The sequence below is a fragment of the Dendrobium catenatum genome, unplaced genomic scaffold, assembly GCF_001605985.2.
Source record: "Dendrobium catenatum unplaced genomic scaffold, ASM160598v2 fragScaff_scaffold_1024, whole genome shotgun sequence".
In the NCBI taxonomy this organism is placed as follows: Eukaryota; Viridiplantae; Streptophyta; class Magnoliopsida; order Asparagales; family Orchidaceae; genus Dendrobium; species Dendrobium catenatum.
Genome location: NW_021319486.1, coordinates 2,779,462 through 2,802,133, shown reverse-complemented (window position 1 = coordinate 2,802,133; position 22,672 = coordinate 2,779,462). Strand labels below are relative to the sequence as shown.

The 22,672-nt window shown below is 35.4% G+C and overlaps 1 protein-coding gene across 1 annotated transcript in view; it reads left to right on the top strand.

Annotated features, from left to right (window-relative positions):
- Positions 1-2,057: 2,057 nt before the first annotated feature.
- The window catches only part of LOC110105064 (amino acid transporter AVT1A), a 30,341-nt gene continuing 9,726 nt past the window's right edge, over positions 2,058-22,672 (top strand). Inside the window, exons 1-9 of the mRNA XM_020834427.2 lie at positions 2,058-2,566; positions 5,131-5,411; positions 7,679-7,893; positions 19,459-19,482; positions 19,627-19,807; positions 19,892-20,111; positions 20,210-20,345; positions 20,438-20,457; positions 20,647-20,792. Of these exons, the coding sequence (XP_020690086.1) occupies positions 2,403-2,566; positions 5,131-5,411; positions 7,679-7,893; positions 19,459-19,482; positions 19,627-19,807; positions 19,892-20,111; positions 20,210-20,345; positions 20,438-20,457; positions 20,647-20,792 (1,387 nt within the window). The 5' untranslated portion in view covers positions 2,058-2,402. The remainder of the gene's footprint in view (positions 2,567-5,130; positions 5,412-7,678; positions 7,894-19,458; positions 19,483-19,626; positions 19,808-19,891; positions 20,112-20,209; positions 20,346-20,437; positions 20,458-20,646; positions 20,793-22,672) is intronic.

Sequence of the window (22,672 nt, the reverse complement as noted above, 5' to 3'; positions counted from 1 at the left end):
GAGCACCAGCTATCGACATACATTCTTGATATGCGTTCAAGCGAGGAGTTCTCATCTTTGGACAACATTGCAGATCTAGCAAAACAAATTGTTAAGGCTAAAAAAGATATCGTGTACCCCTTAGTTCATCGACTTCTTGTTTTAGCATTAACTTTGCCCGTTGCCACCGCTACAGTGGAGAGAGCATTTTCAGCAATGAAAATTGTTAAACATAGATTGCGCAGTAAAATGGGTGATGATTGGCTCAATGATTGTCTAGTTCCATATATTGAAAAAGAAGTATTTGATTTGGTTCCAAATGAAGTTGTAATGCAACATTATCAAAAAATGCAAAATAGAATGCAAAGCTTGTAATTTTTATTTCAATTTAATAATTTGTTTGAGTTTTGTTATATATATTCTTTTATAATTTTGCCCCCCCTAACATTTAAGGCTGGTTCCGCCCCTGCCTTCCAATGATCCCACATGATATTGGTCATGATTGTAATAGAGATCATCCAAGTAGTGAGTTGTCCAACATAAGCCACTCATCACAAATCGAGGAAAAGAGAGGACATTCTCAAACAAATATTTCATCCAACTCTTATCTCTGAATTGACAAATAAAAATGAATGAAGAAAGAACTAGTTCTCATTGGACAAAGAATGGCCTAGATGTACAAAAATTTAGAGCATGAATCATACCATGACATCACTCACAACTCACGGGATTAGTAGAGCGATGAAGAAGAATGAGCATGAGTACTAAGGGCATGAGAAATGAGCATTCACAAGCATCAGTGAGCTTTCTGACACAGGAAATCGAAGGAGAACATGAGACGAACCTGCGAGCAAATATGAGCTGGCATGAGCGCAGGTCACAAAAACGAAAAGGAGCGAGGGATGTGAGGAAATAAGAAAATTTTATTGTAGATATTATAAGTTAATAATTTTAGATGTTAAATATATAAGTATGATAGTTTTAAATATTATGTAGGTTTTTTTTTTAATAATGAATAAATAAAGGGGTTTTTACATACATAACACTTCAAACTTATATATTTACTAATCTAACATCCAAAGTATACTATTTACATACCTACCACCTAAATACACCATGTTTCATCTAAAATACAACTCCGTCAGAACTCCGCCCCGACTCTGCCCTTTGCGCATGAAATCCCTTCTTCTTCGTCACTGCCTCGTTGGAGTGTCTAGACAGCTTAGGAATCGAGACCCACCCGCTTCCATCTTCATTGATGCCATGGTAAGGCTTGACAGAACGAAGCGCCTGGACCCTTTATATCTTCCTCAACTTGGGTCGTCTCATCTCCTATACAAAGAAAACATAGTTTTCCTCCTTGGCATCATCTAGCTACAGATATCATAGGTATGAGAACTCCACCGCTGGTAGATTTGGGCTATAGCTTCTCTTTATTCTTCTTCTTTTTGGATTTCTTCAGCTCGTCAGTGATCAGTCCATCCTCCACCTCTCTACTATGCAGCTGGCTTCTGCAGTGATCAGAAATCTCATGATTCCTGTGGCAACCAAATTCAATTTTTTTCTTGCTTATGTTTATATAAATGTAAGTGAATAGAGAATTTACAAAACTGAAAATATGTAATTCAGAGAGAGAAACTGGATAGGTGACTTAAAAAACATAATCTAAAGTTCAGATTCACACATTGCCGCTGCTGCCGTGATTGCCTTCTCCAGCGACCTCTTGTCGCGACTTTCTACTCCGATGGCGTCACAGATTTCAGGAATTTTGGGGTGGAAAAAGGAAGATTTGTCTTCCTCTTCCCACGTCGTTGGGTCGGGTAGACACTCCAGTGACGAAGAAGAAGAGATTTCACGAGCGAAAGGTAGAGTCGGGACGGAGTTCTGACGAAGTTGTATTTTTGATGAAATGGGGTGATGGTAGATATGTAAATACTAAATAGTATACTTTGAATGTTAGATAAATAAATATAATAATTTGAAGTATTATGTATGTAAAAATCCTATAAATTAAATATAAAATGTGCTGCTAAAATTTATGATAAAAAAATATTCTCACGTGCAATTATTATTTTTATAAGTCGCTCCTAAATATCCTGTCAGTCCTAAAAAGCTGAGCTTATTTTACTTATTTATTTATTTTTCTCTTACGGGAATGTTGGTATCTTTGATTCTGCAATCACAACGAATCTGAACCAAAAAAAGAAACCCGCAACGTGCCGGAGTTTCCATACAAATCGTCACAGAGGGGCGCTGAATCGCGGCGATGTTCGCGTATCGGATCGCCAGCCAGATTCTTCCAAAATTGTTCACAGCCGCATCTTATGCGCGGGCCCTAGGCGCCGACCGGTCTCATTATTTCTTTGGCTCCCAGCTGCTTCTCTCTTCAAGTTTTTGTATCTAGCAGCTAGGGTTTAGAGCTGATGATGGCCGAAAAGGACGACGAACTGTTCATGGAGGACGGCATTGGCGGCAGCGATGGTGATGACGATGGGGAGAGCAGCGGTGGTGATAGTGGAAGCGAGGTGGAACAGTATGGGGAGCCTTCGTCGTCTTTCCGCTCTTACCAGTGGCCCCGAAGCTACAGGTATTTTTCCTCCAGTTTCTGCTTCGGGGGATTTGGAATTGGGTCAAAATTCAATAGGCGTGTGGATGCCCGAGGGGAACGGAGGAGCTGAAAAACAGAGGAAAAATTCCGTACAGGAAGAGCATTTAATAGAGAAGATGCGCTAATTAATTAGATGAGAATGAAGAAATTCATTACATAACCCAAAAAAAAAAATCATCACACTATATATATATTTCTGAGAGCTGCTGACAAAGCATGTGGCGCTATAATCATGAACTATAGACATGAAAAGAGAATAGCACATGTGGCAGTGTTAGTGCTGATATCTGTATTTCCTCCCCTTAAGTTGATAATCCAAGGATTGAATCATTAACTTGTAACGAAGCTTGAGGAAGGGAGTAGTGGACAATGCGTTAGTGAAGGTATCAGCAATTTTATCATGAGAATTGATTTGGAGAACAAATAATTTCATTTGAAAGAATGCTTTCTAAGATAAAATGGTAGTCAATGTCAACATTTTTTATTATAGCATGAAACATAGGGTTGTTGGTTGTTTACCAGAATCTGATAGTCATTGATGAGACAACAAAACCGTATAATGTCTTAATTCATCCCAAAAAAGATACAAGGAGTAATATATGAAGATAGATGAGATAAAGGGATATGTCCTAGTGATACCATTGCTTACCCCTCTCTTATTATGATATGAGGATCATATCTTGTAAATGTTTTACCAGATTGTCTATGATCATGATTTGGGCATTAGATGTAGGAAAAACAAAAAACATCTTGATTGTTGAGGTTTTTCAACAATCCAATTTCTTAATGGAGATTCTTAGGGGTGTTGATCTTCAGATCACTCAGCCTTCAGAATTTGAAGTTTGGTGATCTAGATTAGGAGGCATGAAATAAAGATGATTGGATCAACATTTGGATTACAGTAGGATAAGCATGGCTGACTAGTCAAGTTATCGGTGTGCATTTGGTCAATTTGAATTATTTGATTTATCAATTAGCTAAACCAATTGGTTTTGGTTGTAACATTTTGAAAATTGAACCGGCTAAATTATTTTCCAAATCAAACTTAATTAAACTGAACTTTAATTTGATCCGCTGATTCGATTTTAGATGAATCAAAATAGAATTAGCTTTAATAATGCACCTAATTAGCTTTAGCTTAAAAAACATGTATAATAAGAATACCAAGTACCGCCAGTTGAAATTTATATTGTTGTCATATGGAATATTTTTATCATATTGTTGCTGTTGTTTGGAATAAATAATATCCACGTTAATCTTTCTATCTCTTGTTTATTTAAAATTTAAGGGCATTATTGATTTAATATTTGAAGAAATTAATAGAATATTATCTTTGCCTTAATTGGTTTACATAAATAAAAACCAACCAATAACTAAAAATCAAAGAAAGTCAAATTTCCAACGAATAACCAAATCTGGTAACGGGCTTAGGATATATTCAAATTTAAATTATAAGTAAAAACCAACCAATTAACTGAATGGGTGTGCAATTTTTAAAATAGGTTGGGGATATTTTACTAGATATATTCAAATTGATATACCTTATTGTATGCTATATCTTAATGACTTAGTATTAATAGGTATGAGACAATAAACTGGAAATTGAAGAATGGATAAATATTTTTGATGATAAGGGGCTGAGGATTGCTAGAACACAAGTCAAGTATGATATATGATTTTTAGTGGGCACGAATGAATAATTACTAGTAAATACTACCAAAAGAAAATGTAATTTATATTTTTAATTTGTTTAAATATGTTGGAATTATCATAAAAAATAATGATATAGATGATTATATAACTTATTGTTTTAAAGTAGTGCGATTAAAATTGAGAAGTATCCTAGATGTATTATGATCTAAAAGAATATCAATGAAACTTAAGGGAAAATTTAGAGTATACTTGGCCATATGGATCCTACGGGTGGTTGATAGCAAACTCACTATAGTCAAGTTGAATGTTATAGAAATGAGAATGTTATACAAAATTTAGAAGCACCGATTAAAAATTGATTATATTAGAGGAATATGGAAGTAAGCCAATGAAGATAAGTTTGTAATAATTGGTATTAGTGGTGTTAGCATGCAAAGTGCAACAAAGGTCAGAAGATGTAGATGGATCCGTAAACTTAATGCATAAATATTAGGAAAAAATCAATAGAAAAAAGTAGCATGGCTAATTGGAGGGCCAAAAAATTTGTGTAGAGAAGGAAGTATTCTACTAGAATATTGGAATGGAGAATGAGATTTCATAATCCAACTCGAAATAGTGGAATAAGATTGATAATGATGATAAGTATTGTTTATTTATGTTAGAATTAGTCCTAGTTGAGTTGGGTAATAACATAATAAATTCTGAGATCCAATTGGTGATTACATTTATTGGTTGTGCTTTACCTTTTTTATAATTTTGTTTTATTTTTAATCATTTATTCACATATTTAGGATCTTTTAAAAATTTCTCTATGTTTGAGTGTTAATAGTTTCGTGCAATTATCAAAATTCTATGTTGAAATTGCTAATATATCCTTATATTATTTCCAGACAAAGCATCGACTCTTACACAATTGCTGCATCCCCAAGCTTTGGGTTACTTGGAGGCACTTCAATTAGATATTCAAGCCTTGACCTTGGCACACAAAGTGGACATGATTTAAATTTGAAGTCACCGTTACTTTTTGAAAGTATTTTAGTGAAAGATGATCTAGATAAGAACTTGAAGAGACCGATCAATTTAATAGGCGACGAAATAATTTCTTCTCACGTGCAATTTCACGAAGGACTTGCTTCTCATGGATGCAGTGTCACACAGACTGTTTTTAATGGTAAAGTCCTTTTTTACTAAGATATCTCTTTTAATCACATTTTATATCATATTGGATTATTAAGATGACTTTTCAATTCATCATATAATTAGATGGATTAAGTGTTAGGAAAAAAGAGCTACAAAGTAGTCTGCCCTTGAACAAGTGTGATGAAAGATAAAGTGTAAAAGAGATTGAACATTAAAAAAAAAATCACCTTCGGCTTAAGCTTATGGAGCAGAGAGTATCCAATCTATTAACAAATAAGCTGTAATCTTGATACACAATAAAAGGATAGTCATAAACCCCTCCTCAAACCCGACTTCACCCACGTTCCACAAAGAAAAAGAGAAGTCTCAAGTCTCACACACAAAGAAGAGGGAAATAACTTATCTTATATTACAAAAATATACTTAAATAATTACAAATAGATAACCCAAATTCTAAAGGTCCTTTAAAAGGATATCATCATCTTATTGAGATAATAATTTGAACTCAAGAAAATGTGTTTCTTTTGATTTCCTACTCGCGCATCATGTCTCTCCTCTCAATTCCTTTTCACGTCATTTACAAAAAACTTAAGATTGCCTTATACTTTTATATATATTAGGCTTCCATGCTCCAACTTATATCAGTCTAATGCAAAATCTTTGAACAAAATTTTAAAGCTTTCACACAAGAAATTAGTTACCTATCTCATCATGCAATTCATGTATGGGATTTTAATTAACATCTTATCAAATCACATACCCCATTTTTCATCTTCCCCATAAGAAGTTTGTAACAATAAATGTTCAGATGGCTTATTATTTCTCTCTAGCTTTGCGCTCAACGCGCTTGAAATAATTGAATTCTTAACATCTACTTAGCTTATTGTATCACATCCATGTAGCATGGTGTATCGAAAGTACTGATAAGGAGGTAAAGAGTATAATAACAACAATGCTTAATATTTGGTATCAACAATCACATTAAGATTTCTCAAAACTATAATGATGAAATTAAATGTATTCATATGTGATTTAATAGGTGTACCTTCTTGCATGCAAAGAAAGTAGAGTCTATCCTAATAGAATTTATTGGAGAAGCTTGAGGTCACGCACAAAGTCTCCATTTTGACCCACAAAGTTTTACAATTGTTTCCTCTAAGAACTCTATTAAGACCATTTTAGCCAGACACAACTGAATTGTTGAGAGAGCCTTACCATCCATCTCTTTATTGCGTTCTTCATTCATCGTTTTTAGGGCCTTTACAAGTCTCTGCTGAGTGCTGACTAAAGCACCACACATCTTGATTTTTTAAAGCCTAAAACTATTTGAGCCCTTAAATTTCTCCATCTTAAACTTCATGGTTATTGTATTAGGCTCTAATACTCGTTGGTTGGAAAGAGTACACTTAATTTATGCCACAGAAGTGTTAACTTAGAAGCAAGTACAATGAACTATGAAGGAACTGCAAAAATGATCAAATGCTAAAAAGAGAACCCCAAAATTTATGTGGTTCATTTTGAGGCTGCATTCACGGGAGAGTGGAGATTATTCAAGCCATTAATAAAAGAAGCAACAATTGTGGTTTAAACTAAAATGACATTTATCAACTTTTCTCAAAACCGGGTGCACCCTCGGTCAACAAAGAAAAAGAGAAGCCTCATGTCTCGCATGACAAGGAAAATATACTTAGGAGAACAAAAAAAATATGATTTTTAAAAAATAAAAAAAATTATCCACCTATAAGTTTCTCAAAAAAGGTACATCCTCATTTCAAGTAGATAATACTTCAAAAAATTGGAAAGAAATTTCTTGTGATTTTCTTCTATTTCTTGTTTTCTTCTCATCTCTCTGTTCAACTCTTCACAAAATACCCAAGATTGCTTTATACTTCCACACAAACTAAACTTAACTACATCAACTTGTATAGCCAACAATTTAAATCAAAGCTACCTAGCTCATACAAAATTATCAAACACATTTTCAAGGTTTCGTGCAAGATGCTTAATACTCACTACACCATGTGATTCATAGATGAATATTGAGTCAATACCTAACAAATCACCTAATCCTTTTTTTAAGCATTCACACGAACTCAAAGTTTTATGCCACAACCAATTTATTCTAAGTCATATTTACTTTTTTTTTGTAGACCTCTTATTTATATTTACTTATATATCTTAAAAAAAAAATTTCACACAAAACTTCCATTATATTGAGTTGATACGTAACATTAATTTCTATTGTTAACCACTCATCCACTCGTATGTTTTTTGCCTAATTTTCTGGTTGACATACAGGAATTAATGTGCTGGCTGGTGTTGGTATTCTTTCCATACCGTATACAATCAGAGAGTCTGGATGGATTGGGTTAGCATTCTTGGTCCTTTTTGCAATGGTTTGCTGTTACACTGGATTTCTTTTGAAGTACTGTTTTGAGAGCAAAGAAGGAATTTTAAGCTACCCAGATATTGGAGAAGCTGCATTTGGGAGATATGGGCGCCTTTTAATATCAGTGAGTTCTTAATTTCTCTAGCAAAATTTATGGGTTGATTGGAAACACTGGCATGAATAAAAACTAAGTGTATAATGCATATGACATACGAAGGTTTAGCTTATGTAACTTGTACTTCTATGCTAAAACTTAAGAACATAACAGGTTACATTAAACTGATTCACTACAGGATATTACGTCCTTCAGTGTTTGTGTTCACTATTGTTTTCTGATTGACCAGTCTTTCCTGGACTGGCTGTGGTCTACAATAGGCGGAAATCCTGCTTGCATTGATTTCGTCCCCCTTTTGGAGTGGGTCTAGGGCAGATTTTGAATGAGGAGGGGGCGGCTAGGAGGGAAAAGGAAGGGGCTGTTTGGGATTTTGTTATGGAATTGTATGCTTTAAATATATTTTTCCCTAGGGTTCAGTTTTTTTTTCTTCCATGCTTGTTTTTGTTGAAATTGAATTTCTTAGATTGTAAGGGTTCTAGATGGTGGCTAGGGATTAGGGAGAGCCGGATCTTCCTCTAAAATCCGGCTGTATCTTGCTATTTTCTTTCATATATATTACTATAAAAAGAGTTTTGGCGTGTTCTTTCCAATTTCTTATTGCTTTTCGCTGATTTTGGCTGAAATTACATCTACTTCCTATTATTTTCATGTGACAAGTTGATGCTAGGAAAATTTATATTCATCTTGATCTACAACAATTAAAACATTAAGCTCAGGGGCTTTTGGCATGAATTTCGGTTATCTTTTTTAATTATCATCATTTAAAGGACATGGTATTTGATGCGAAGAAATATCATTGATCTCTCTCTCTCTTTCTCTCTCTCTTCTTTATTTGTTAGAAGTTAAGTTAACTTATTTTAAAATATTCTTAATTGTTCAAAATGTATTGTTTTAATTTATCTAGAAGTATATTATTGCCTTCCTTCAGGAATTCAAAATCAAAGGCACATAAAAGGATTTGATATAGTAGTTTCTAATGTACCAACCGAGTACATCTCCTTTACAAAAAAATAGCCTTGCAGGTTATTCTTTCTCATTGTTTCATTGTTGATTGCATTATCTATGGAAAGTTTAAGATTGGCTTGTTGTATCACAGATCAAAAATATCTGCTAAGAATGGGCGTGGAAGGGGATGACCCATCTGTTATGCGTTCTGGCTATATAGTATTTTTAAGTCAGGACTGGTGGGCTTTAAAGTTATAATTATTGACCAAAATTTACAAGTTACTCAAAAAAATCGTCAGTAATGTGATTCATATTGAACATTAGAGTCTGTATTTGCAACCACAACTGGAAAAGGAGAAAACTGATAAAATTTTGTTTGATTGTATTTATAATGTTTCCTACAATTGGATCATGGCATGTCCTGCTACAATGCGATAGCTGAGCTAGTGATGCTTTGTATAATAAATTGTTTTTGGTCGATTGATGGTGAAAAAAATTCTGCTCAATTTTCATGTCCAGAAATTAGTAGATTTGCATCTTTCAGAATAATTTTGTTAGAACTAAACGTGCAAACTTAAAAAATTTATCAGTCTGGTTATTTCCTTATAATTTGTTGAGCCAATATGAACATTAAATGGTTGTAATTTTCTTCATTAATCATCATCTTGGTTATCCATTCCTGTACTTAGAGGTGTTAATACTACTTCGGAAATAATTTTTTCCCTACTTCAAATCATATTATCTTTGGTCCACTTCTTTCTATTGCTAAGTCTTTTTTAAGTAAAATATAATTTTATAACTAGAAATTATATCAATACAAGATGGGTAAGTAAAATGAATTAAAGAGATAGAAAAACATGGAAGACTAAATTAGTAGCGAAGAAGTAACATTCCTTTTAAATTTTGGTCACTGATGGGCCAGAAAAATTAGTAGCAACTCTACTTACAAAGGTTACCAAATGTTTATTTCAAGGAGTAAAGCGGATTTGTTAAAATATTGTAAATAATGCTTAGAAATAGCTGCCTAGATATGGGTGATAGATGATTACTCAGAAACATAAAGAAAGGGAAAGTATATACATCTAATAAGTACTAACATAGTAGGTTCATTGAGAGAAGAGTCTCGTGTAGTTTGCTTCTTAGGAAGGTCTTATAATGATATAACAATGGTCCACAAGCATAACTGAATATTCACCAACGAATTATGAACCTGGCATGAATTTGCAAATGATATTCAGCTTGCGGCAGCCGAATGAGAATTTACCAACAATAGAAAATGAAAATGGTTAAGCATGCATAGAGATCTCATCATTAGAGAAGATGAGCTTATGATTGTCTTAAAAGTATAAGCTTGCTTACATAAAGGTGAATGTGAGTCTTGATGAAAAAATAATGAGAATTGGGAGGAAAGAGATCAATGTGATTACGAACCCGACAACCCACATGCTACATTTACAAAGAACGGGAAATGGGAGTATTATGAAAGAGCCATTGAGACAATTGAATCAATTGATATTGGTGGTGATGATGGTGTCCGAATGAAGGGAGCCACCATAACCCTAACACCTGTCTAAAGAGGGAGTGATTTAAGCTTTTACGAATAGACAATCCTAACAATAGTTTAAACTACCGCAAGAAGTTGTTCTAAAGAAAAAAAAATATGTTTTTTTTATTGCTTTTCTTTACAATATTAGATATCCATATATTAATACATTTATAAAAACAAAAAATAATAATTGATTATTCATTCGTGGCCAATTTAGTTCTAGAGCATCACATATATCCCATTTAGTCCATCGATTATAAAAAATTCACCACAGGAAAGTTAGCAGTTTGCAACGGACTTCATAGCGAATTATTTTTTGGTCAAAAATATCGATAGATTTGCGATAGAAATTTTCGGAGATTTTTTTTCGCCACAAGCTAAGTTATAATATAATTAAAAAAAGCTTTTATGTTGTTCTGTCTTCGCGGTCGAGTGGAGAAGGGCAATGGTATTTGACGAGTGGAGTAGGGTTCGAATCTTGTGCAGGCTGGTTAGGAGGGAGATGGCGCGGGTAGTTCGGTCAGGCACGGGTAGCTGGTCAGGCGCGGACAGAGGTACATGCGGTTAGGCTTGGGCAACGGGCATCCCCCTCGGCTAGGCAGAATTTGTGGTTTTTTTTTTTTTTTGGCTAAAATTCTGCTACAAATTCGTTGGAAATATTTGCGGCGGATTTTTTTCCGACACAAATAATTTTATTGCGTCACTTTTTGCGTTGGATTATATTATGCCGCAAATCCGTCACAAATCGTAATTTGCGACAGATTTTTTTATTTTGCTGTAGATTTGCAAAAAGGTAACTTTCATGTTGTGATTGATTCCAAATAGTCCCCCAATGATTATATTGTAAAGAGTTTTATATAGTTGAGCAACTAATTTGGGATCAATTTGTATCTCGATTTTCATTAATTTTTATATGCGTGATTATTTTGGATCAATTTCATAGTGATGTGAAACATTCAAGAATTGCACATGAAATTCATTAAGAATCACAAAGTTTACCAAAGTAAGATTAGGCTTTCCGTAAATTAAGATTCAAGCATTTTCCATTGATGACATGTTATGACAAGCAGTTTCAAGCTAGTGTTTAGGCACAATTAATGATGAATCTCCAAAAGTTCACAACAAAGCAAATGCGGAAAATTAATAAAATCCCACGACTAATGTTTAGAAATTTCACAATGAATACCTTGCTCACTCACACTCAATTCGGGTTAGCGGGAGAAGGCCTTTAACAAACTCAACGATGCCACGAAGATGGTGGCCACACCGATGGCCTTGAGCCACGGAGAGGTTGACGGTGACGAGGAGGGCGTGAATGCTTGGCTTTCAAGACTCCACTTGTACTTTGAGAATTGTCGGTCGAAGATGCTGGCAAGGATCGGGACGACTCTCTCCAAATACTCTTCCACGGTGGTTTCGCCTTCAAATCCTACGTCGAAGCACGGAGACCGTAGGATGTTAATGCTTCCGTCGGCGTTGAAGATTAATCCCCACTCAAACTTCGGATCCGCCATGCATGCTTGATGTTGGCAAATCTTTCGAAGAGACGAGATTTAAGTGATGATGATGGAGGATCCTTGCGCCAAGAGGGGAGGATGAGGTGTGGGAGGCCGGCGGGAATTCACAGGGGATGGGGCGGCTTAATAGGGAGAGGGAGGAATTGCTAAAGTTAAAACTGAAATTGAATTTCAGTTTTAAGTGGATTGGGAGGTAAATTTTGAAATCCAATTTGATTCCAAAACGGTCATGTCACTAAATAGCATTTAATGGGGGAATCTCCCTAGTGTGGCCGGCGGTATGCTGAGAAGAGGAGAAGTAATTTCATGAGGTGGCTTCCCATTTGAGTTAGTGATGTGGCACGACGCGATTAAAACTCCAATATCAAATGGAATTAAAATTAGAAACCGTCATGAAAACTTTCCAAATTTGGAATTCCAAATTAGGAAAGAATTTGAAATTTAAAATTCAAATTTCAAATTTGGGTATGTGGTAGAGATGGGGTGGACAGTTGAGGTGGGGTCGCCGGCGGGGTGGTCGGCCGGAGCCGGGGATGTGGCCGGCGGTGAATGTTCAAGGGGCGGCGGCAAGTGGAAATGGGAGGGCTGTTCTTGTGGAGGATGGGAAGGAGATGGATATGAATACTAGCGAGAAGATAAAGAAAATCTAACCACGAATCGAGGAGTCTTCCAACGATTGGTGGGCCTTGCGAATTGCTCCACTTGAGCTCTCTTCCTTCTCAAGCACTCATGCTAGAAAAGTAGAAACAAACATAATTTTTTTTATTCAACATTCATTAACCATAATACAACATGAAATGACCTATATATAGGTCCCAACACAAAAGAAAGTACAATGACTCTATTGCCCTCGGGGATACACTCATGACTCAGCTCATACTAAGGGTACAATAGGAAATTCTGAGAAATAAAAGAAAATGCATAAAAGAAATACATGAATAACTAGAAATATAAACTCTGAATCGTGGCCGTCGATCTGCGCTGTCTACGGCGATACACATGTCTGAACCTCTGGTCGATGTCCACATCACATAGTTGGACTAAATTGAAGAAATGTAATATTCTACGACTAAATTGGCCACATTCGAATAGTCAGGAGACTTTTTTTTTAACTTTTCCCCCCAAATAATTTATCTAAAAATGCGCCCAATTTTGCCATGTTATTCGACATGCATAATTGCGTTATATGGACAACAAGAAGGCTGTGGTTTTCCATATAGTTATGCAAAAAAAAATTAAATATATGAATAAAATTGCAATGTAAATAAGGATCCTTTGGCTAAGTCCTAAGAAGTTCGAAAGAAAATTGAGGTAGTGAAGTTTGATTTTTTTCCCAATGCACATAAATATTTGCTTTTATTTTAGGATTATATATTATTTCCTAATTTTTTTCATTGAGCATTAGATTCTCGTAAGGTCTATAGCTTGATGAGAAGAAGATGGTAGGAAGGGAATGTGGTCTATGGTTGACCTAAAAAACCTATTTCATATCAAAAATTGCATGAATTTCAAAGAAATTTAGCAAATAACCATACTTTTTAAGCTATTATTAAAATTTTTAGGATTATTTTTTAATATAGCTTCAAAAAACTTTGTTTTTGTTTAACATACAACCTTATTTGTCTTCTAACCTTTTTTAATATTATGATAGCTTGTGTCCTTAAAACGGAAAACTAAAATGTCGTAAAAGGGGACTTATAATCCTTTTCATTCAATCGGTCGAAGTACCTAGGATTAGAACATGATTAGATGAAGCAAAAACGATACTGAAATAGAGGGGAGTTTAGCTGCTTGTGTGTGCTATAGAGAACCACATTGGGAGCATGATAGAAGGCGTCTAGAGAGCAACCGCAAATGTGCGTTAGAGATCGGGGTACAATAGTGGAGATAATGGTCAAGGTTGCTGAAGTGTTTGGTGTTGCCATAGATTAAAATATGGATATTAAATAGAAGAGGGGAGCAAGTTATCAAGGGTGTTTGATAATAAATTTGATAATGGATTAGATAAAATCATAAAAAAAAATTCTTTCTAATGGCTTGGGCTTGGCATATGCTCTCATACCTCGAGATTGCTTCTTTGTCCTGTTACTTTCTCCCTACCATGCTCAACACCATATCCTGGCGCTTGTCACTATGCTTTCGTGATTGACTTTTCTCTCGTGCACTTGTGCACGTTCTTCCATGTGCTTGCACGCTTGTTTCGCCTGATGGCTCCTAGCATGCCACCTAGGGTTGTGGTTATGCACTCCTTATTGATGCCTCTCTCCCCGCTAGACTGCTTTTTTTTTTTCTTCTTTCCTCGCTTTAGCTCTCCTTGACACTCGTATCCATGTCTCTATTGGGTTGCACTCGTTATCTCTCTCTCTCTCTCTCTCACCTTGTCCTCAATTGCTTCCGAATCACCTCCCTTCTTGGCTGCTCTTATGGTCACAGTAGTTTGTCCATTTCTCACCGTCTGTGCATCCTTTATTGATGACTCCTATTATTTCGAAGGCTTCTCTTATTGCTTACATTTTTTATATACTTTCTTCTTGTTGCTCACAATTTTCATTCTTTTGTAGAAGTTATCAGACTCAGGATTGCATCCCTCTTTTATATGTTTAGATTCCTTTTCATTTTCAACAATTCTTAGTTCCACCACAATATAAACATTCATCTTCCTATCAAAGGCAAGCTGACCCTCATTTTTTCTTAGGATGAGATCTTCAAAATTGGTAGACCGCTTTTTGTCTTTTATATTTAAATTCTGCTTGGGCCATCCAAATGTGGATGTCATTCACAAATTTTTGTTAGACATAAACTTTGTTGGTGACTATTTAGTTGGGATAATTGATCCTCATTGCATGATTATGATACCATTCTCAGGTGTAGACTGCTCTAGATTCTTCTCTAGATCTACCTATCATGATCGTGGCTTTTTGATCTGTTGTGGTCTCCACATTTGATGCATCTGAGGAATCACCTATCACCCCTATTTTGATAGTTTTTCATTAGCTTCTATTATAGTTCTTCAACCAATCCACTTAATACTCCTTTGATTCTATTTTTGATAAACCTTTGCATGTTGATGCTGCCAGTGCTCATCTTTTGAGGCCTTTTGTGATTATATTTTTTGTTGAATGGACGTTGGCATTGCTGTTGGAAAAGGTGGTAAGCTTTGGCTCCGAGCCTTTTGTATATTGGCATAATATAATATTTGAAGTTATCTCCCATGTTGATCTTTCTGTAAAATTTTTAGTCTCAATTTCCTTAATTGTTAGAAGGCTCATCTAAATACAAAAAAATCAAATAGTTGGGCGTAAGTGGTACATTCAAATGTTTATTCCCTTTGTACTCCCATATGGTTGTTGCTCATCCGTCATTGATTCATCTTGGTACTCATAATTTAGAACCAGTTGACTTCCTCCAAGATTCTGAAACTATTATGTTTGCCCTTGCCAGCCCTATATATATGCCCTCTACATCTTTTGCAAGCAAGATAATGAAATTTAATTCTCCAATCTTGGAAGTTATCCCTCTCCCTTCTATGAAAATTCGGCCTCTCATATTTTTATTTAAAAAAAAGAAGCTAGAGAGAGAAAGAAAGGGAAGAGAGCTCTCTTTCTAGAGAGAGAAAGAGAGGGAAAGAGAGGATTTTTGGGTTTTTTTAGTGGAATGGGCTTAGAGTGTGTAGGAAATTGGGGGAGTGAGGTTAGAGAGAGAAAATCTCTCTTTCTCTAATTTAGAGAGAGAAAGAGAGAAGGAAACTCTCTTTCTAGAGAGAGAAAGAGAGGGGAAAGATGGAATTTGAAGGGAATTTGTGTAGAATGGGTTTAGGAGGTGCAAGGAAGTGAGAGGAGAGATTTAGAGAGAGAAAATCCCTCTCTTCTCAATTTTGGAGAGAGAAAGAGAGAGTGTGTAATTGTTTTCTCCCTCTAGGGAAGGAATTTGGAGGTATGGTGGAGAGGGAAGATGTTTGGGGTGGAGATGGAGCTATTCATGAAGAGATTTCTAGAGAGAGAAAATTTTCTCTCTCTAGGTTAGAGAGAGAAAATGAAGGACGAAAATTTTTCTTTGTTGGAAGGGTGTAGGAAGTGTAGGGAAGTGTTTTTTGTGAAGGAATGTATGTGGTTTGGTGAGTGGAAGTGAGAGAAAAAAATAATTAGGGTTAGGGTTTGGTGTAGGTTTGAGAAAGAGAGTTTGGAGGAGGAAGAAGAAGATGAAGGAGAGGAAGGAGAAGGGAGTAGAGGAAGAAAATAGAAGAAAATGGAAGGAAATGTGGAGGGATGAAGAAAGAAGAAGAAAAATGGGAGAGAAGAAGAAGAAGGAAGGAAGAAGAAGAAGATGGGAAGAAGAAAATGGAGGAAGAAGAGGAAGAAGGAGGAGAAGGGATTACCTTGAGCTCTTGGAGGGAGGATGGTGGCCGACGGCTTGGAATCGCGAGAGAGGCGGCTTGGAGACGTGTGAGGGAGAGGGAGCCGTGAGTTTGGCGTGAAAATGAGAGAGGGGGGCGGTTTGGGAGGTGTTATGAGGGTTATTAGGGGTATTTTAGGTATTTTTTGGAATTTTTTATTAAAAGAAAATTCATTTTTTTTTAAAAAAACCTCTCTCCCTCTCTTTCTAAAAAAAAATTTTAATTACATTGCACAATAAAATAATTTTTTTTTAATCATGCATCGAGTGGGTCGTCGCGTCGTCACTCGCACAAGTCATCGTCTCGATTCGCGCGCCCAAAATTTAATTTTTCGCCGACCGACGACCCCTACCAATATGGGTGTCAATCTTAGCTGTTTCCGTTGCTCCGGACGCATCGGCGCTGTCCGTTTCGTGAACGGAGCTCGTCTCGGCGATTTTGGGTTTTCAGTCGACACGCGTCGGGTGAGTTTTTGCGCGATTTCGAGCTCTTTCGCTTTTGAAACCCCCCTTGCGCAGTCGACTCGACCCGACACTAGTATGAGGGTCAACACCCTCTCCCTTCTATTATGAATACATATATATTCACGATTATTAGAAATCTGATAATTTTGATAGGAGCATTATAAGTAATGACGCTTGGGTGGATAGGAGGTATCAAATCATATTTATAAATGGGAACATACTCAAAAAAATATCGTCACTCTTGTTTTCACTAGGCCTCAAGTGTGGTCCAAATGAGTTTTATTTCTTCTTTTTTTCTTTCCTATGCTGTTGGATGGTCCATCCTTAGTTTCATGCTATTTGTATTTGCTGCTTAGTATTTTTCCTTACATATCTGTAATTCTTGGCAATTTCCCTTGTTATACTTATATCATTTATTTGATATGATATTTTGCTTTAAACAAGATTCCTTATTATGGTGTATTTATTAAATTACTTGGCAATTACTTTGGTATAACCTATCTTCTAATTCAATGGTGATAGTTACATTTTCTTATAATCTAATTTGTACATTAAAATTTTGAATCAACTTTAGATCCTGCCTTGGTATCATTGCCTTCCCGGATTGCTAGTCAAAACATTGCACCTACTCATATGATTAATGCTTTAAACTCTCTAGGAGTTGACGATCTTCCCATTTCCGGGGTAGTTGATGATTGAGAATCTCTGTCAATTAGTTATGATGTTAGCATTTCCAGGACTGAAGAGTTAGTGAACAATAATTTTCAAATTGTATATACTCGGCGGGAAAGAACAACAAGAAAAATGTAATGTCACTATAGAAAATGTGTCAAGCCACAAGTTAGAAGTTTTTAATGAGGACCCTTAGGATTATTTCATTCTTGAAAATTATTTGTTTGCCCCTTTGCAGTCTTATCAGTGTAATTTTTTTAGTTATTCTATTCACCTAGTAATGCTATGCATTTGCTTCATTCAACAACAACAAAAACAACAACAAGCTTTTATCCCACAATGTGGGGTCGGCTACATGAATCCTTTTTCTTCATTGTGCCATCTTAAAAATTAAATTCTCATTTAAATCTAATAAAGAAAGGTCATATCTAATATTTTCTGACCAAGTATTTTTAGGTTTACCTCTACCTTTCTTAACATTTCATATTGTTGATGTAGGCAAGCTTTGGGTTGTTTTCTGACTCTTGGTTTGGGCCTTGGCTGCTCTCGGGTTGAGCTTTGGCTGCACTGGTTTTGTGCTGAAATTTTGGAATCTTCTTGGTTTTAGCTCATAAATGCTTGAGCTAAAACTTTAGCTCATTATTATGAAAAGTTCTTTACCAAATAGCTCATTATTGGAGTGGCATTATTGCCCCTTTTCTCTTCCCATTCTTGTATCTATTTGGTTTCTTCCTTGGGAGTAATTGTAGTGGGTTGGTTGTCTTTTGGGATTTCTCCCTGGCTGCTTTCCCGTGAATCCTCTGCCCCGTTTTCTATGTTGGCTCCTCGGGTCCCTCTCTGGCTGCTTTCCCATGGCTTGCTGGCTTGGTTTCCCGTGGCTTGCTGGCTGTGCTTCCCGTGGCTTTCCTGACTGTGTCCTGTGGCTTCTCCAATCAGTTTTCTGTGCAGTTTTTTGGGGGCTGCTGTGGTGTCTTTTGGCCTTCATCTTACCCTTAGTTAATTGGTTTAATTAAAGATTTATGTGGCTGTTTGTCTCCCCTTTCTCTCCTATAAATGTGTTGTTTTTTGTCAAAAAAAAAAAAGTTGTTGTGATGATGATTTTGGATAAAACCTGCGGGTTTCTTTGGAATAGCTTGCGAGCTATGTCCTTCACCTTCCTCTCCTTTTTTAGCTTGCGAGCTATATTTCATCTAGTCTTCTAACCTCTTTCTTCTATCCGCAAGTGACCACCCCACCTGTATCCTTCTTCTCAAGCAAAAGAAATGCAATTTTAGGTGTTTTATGGTTGTCAAGAGTTGTAAGGTAATTATTTATGTTTGTGTTTGTAAGTGTCAAAGTTTGTAATTGTCTTCTTATGATATAAAAGATGTTTTTTTAGAATTTTGTGTCATTTCTATTTCCTAAGAAGGTTTAATTTTTACTTGCAAAAATTTGGGGGTTGTCCCAAATTTTTGCATGCATCAGTTGTACTTCAGTGACTCAATAAAATTTGCTTTCTTTGAAAAAAATTCAACCTTGTAGGTTGCATTTTAATGGATGTTCTTTTGCCTGTTGACTGAAAGAAGATAATTTAAAACTGTGCATTGTCTACCTTTATTATTGAAATCTCAACATGAAGTTGCTATACGTTTGCTGTCACTGTTACCCATAGCACATAACGCGTCTAGTGTTTTTATTGATATTGACCAGTTATCAAGCATCGTATGTAGCCATGATAGACAAGTGACGGCTGAAAATTTGCATACTTTTGTCTAAAGGTTGGAACTGCTGCCATTAGGTCATAAAATTGTTGTGCGCAACCTTTCCAAGTCTCATCTGTCAAAAAAATTTATGTTTACTTTTAGGTTGTCATAGATTTTGATTTGATTTGTTTTTTATTTTATAATATAAATGCATTTTCCGCAGTTACAAATGGATTTTTACCATTTCACCATCAATTTCTTTATGTTCTGTTCTTCACTCTGCTTATGTGCTTGGAAGATGTACTTGATATCACCGCCTCAGTACTAATCAATGTTTGCTTAATCCATGATGCAGATTGTCTTGTACACGGAATTATACGTAAGTGGAGTTCAAATTTGGTCCTTAAGAATTTAGTCACCTACGATCTGTTTTTTTTTTATTATTTTTTTTCCCTTTCTTTTGCCTCTGAGGCGACCTTTCAAGAGATCTTCAACTTTGCCTGCTACTGTTTTTCTTCTACAGTCATATTGTGTGGAATTTATTATATTGGAAGGTGACAATCTTACAAGGATGTTTCCTGGTGTTGCTTTTGATTGGGGGGGCATTCACTTGGATTCTTCGCACTTCTTTGGAATTTTGACTGCTTTGGTTGTATTACCAACTGTTTGTCTAAGAGATCTCAGGGTTCTTTCTTATCTTTCAGGTTTGATAACATGGTTTTATGTGCCTCTTTTGTTTAAAAATATGACTGAAGGGTCGTCTCTGATGTTTTTAAAATTTTCTACAGCTGGTGGTGTCTTTGCAACTATTCTTGTTTTCTTTTCTGTTATTTCTGTGGGGGCAACAGATGGGATTGGGTATCATCAAACAGGTGAAGTTGTGAGATGGAGTGGCGTACCTTTTGCTGTCGGAATATATGGATTTTGCTACTCAGGTCACGCAGTGTTTCCAAATATTTATCAGTCTATGGCTGATCGGACAAAATTTACGAGGGCATTAGTAATATGGTATGCATTTCCAAATTTAATTTGCCAAGTAATTTAATCTACTAGTCCTATCATTATTCATTATTTGATTCTGGCTGTTTCTTCCTATCATCAAACAGCTTTTCTTTGTGCACAGCAATTTATGGTTCTTTTGCCGCCATTAGTTTTCTTATGTTTGGTGAGAGTACACTATCCCAGATAACCCTAAATTTGCCAAAGGATGCCGTGGCATCAAAGGTTGCTCTGTGGACGACTGTGAGTAGTATTTCTTGTTATCATATTTTTTGTTTATTGATAACTGCTTTTCTCTTTTGTAATTTTTACTCTTCGATTAACCTTTTTATCAGGTAATAAATCCTTTCACCAAGTATCCTTTTGACTCTCAGAAGTTTTTAACTCTTGTGCTTGCGTGTTATTTTATCTTGTTTCCTCCATTTCTAATATATTTGTTGAATTTATTATTCTAGTCAGCATTGGGTGCAAACACACTGTTATTTTAACTCTTATCATAAATTATTATTTTATTTGCCTTTGTTTCGTTCTGAACCTTTAATAGATATGCATTGTTGCTTAATCCACTGGCAAGGAGTATCGAGGAGCTTCTTCCATTGGGAATCTCCTGTAGTGTTTGGTGCAGTGTGCTATTGAGGACAGCACTAGTATTGTCAACCGTATTCATCGCTTTTATTCTACCTTTTTTTGGTACGTTTTTTCTATAATTTAATGAAGATCTTAATTTTTATAATAGAAATGCTTAATACTCTTTGCATATTAGCTGTTTTACTGAAATGATCCTCTTTGCTTAAATGACATTTTGCTTTGTTATTGTTAATAATATGTTCTCTTGAAAACCAGAACCTGACATACGTGAAGTATCATTAATTATGATAACGGTGGTTCAGAAAGATTTTTTTTTCCTTTCAAATTAGAGCTAATTAGATTGTGGCTATTGCTAGTTGATGGATATCTGCTTATATGCGGTTGAAATTTCTATTAAATTTTCAATAGAAATTGCTAGTTGATGGATATCTGCTCAATGATAAGAATAACATTTATTTTCTTTTGTAATTTTCAATTTTAAGAATTTTAAAATGCCTATGAGAACGAGATGTTAAAGGAAAAGCTTCAAATAGTAAAAATAGTTGGTGGTGAAATCAAAATGTGCAAGAAAAGATAAAAAAAAAAAAGCTCTGTTATAAAAAAAATAGTTTAGATGCAAAAATTTTGAAAATTGGGAAAGGTATAAAGTTGCTCATAAGGAGTCTAAGAAAGAATTTTGTGATGCAAAGACTTTAGCTTTTAATAATTTATATAATAGATTAGATACTAAAGAAGACGAAAAATATATGTATAAACTAGCCAGACAAAGAGATAGGAGTAGTAAGGATTTAGTTCAAGTGAAGTGCATTAAGGATGAATATCAAAAAATATTTTTTTAAAAAGAGGATATTCAACAAAGGTGGATGAGATATTTTGCTAAACTTTTCAATGAAGATTGTAAATATACAATTGACTTTAGTGACCTTAACACTCTAAATAAAAATAAAGATTTTTAATTTTATCGGCGTATTACTAAAACTGATGTTGGAGAGGCTTTAAAGAAAATGAAGTGTGGGAAAATTGTTGGAACTAATGATATTCCAATAGAGGTGTGAAATGCTTAAGAGATGAAGGAATTTCTTGGCTTATAAAACTTTTTAATATTATTTTGAAGACTAAAAAGATGTCACATGTGTGGAGAATGAGTGTGTTGATTCCTATCCTTATGAATAATGGTGATGCACAAGATTGTGCAAATTATAGAGGAATTAAGTTGATGTGTCATACTTTAAAACTATGGGAGAGAGTTATGGAGCAGAGGTTACGATATGATACTAATATTTCTCAAAATCAATTTGGATTCATGTCAGATAGGTCTACTATGAAAGCCATTCATTTATTGAGAGGTTTGATGGAGAAGTATAGAGAGAAAAAGGAAGATCTTCATGTGATATTTATTGATTTAGAGAAAGCATATGATAAAGTTCCAAGATAAGTTCTATGGGGAGTTCTAAAAAAGAAAGGTATTAATAATGCTTATATTCAAGTTATTAGGGATATGTATGCTAGAACTGTTACTTGTATTCAAACACAAGATTGTTTGACCTAGTATTTTCCAATTTTAGTTGGATTACATCAAGGATCATCCTTTGAGTCTAAAGGTTTTCGTTTGAGTAGATCTAAAATCGAATACAAGGAGTATAATTTTAATAATAATAGATCTAGTGGGGGGTTTGTGACTTTGAGCGATCAAGTCAGTAATAAGAGTACACATTTTAGAAATCTTCTATTGCTCAGAGTGATTGTGAAATAGATGGGGATATTATTAGTAGAATTTAAGTTGGATGGATGAAGTAGAGGAATGCATCAGGCTTGTTGTGTGATAGAAAATTACCACTCAACTATTTTTTTGATTGTGAAAATAGCTATCTGATGCGTGCCGCCGCCGACCGGCTGAGGGAGGGCCGACGACCCCACGATGCACGGAAGCGGCCGGAATGGGCGCCGCGCCGGTCGATCCGCCAAAGCAGTGCCGCGGGGAG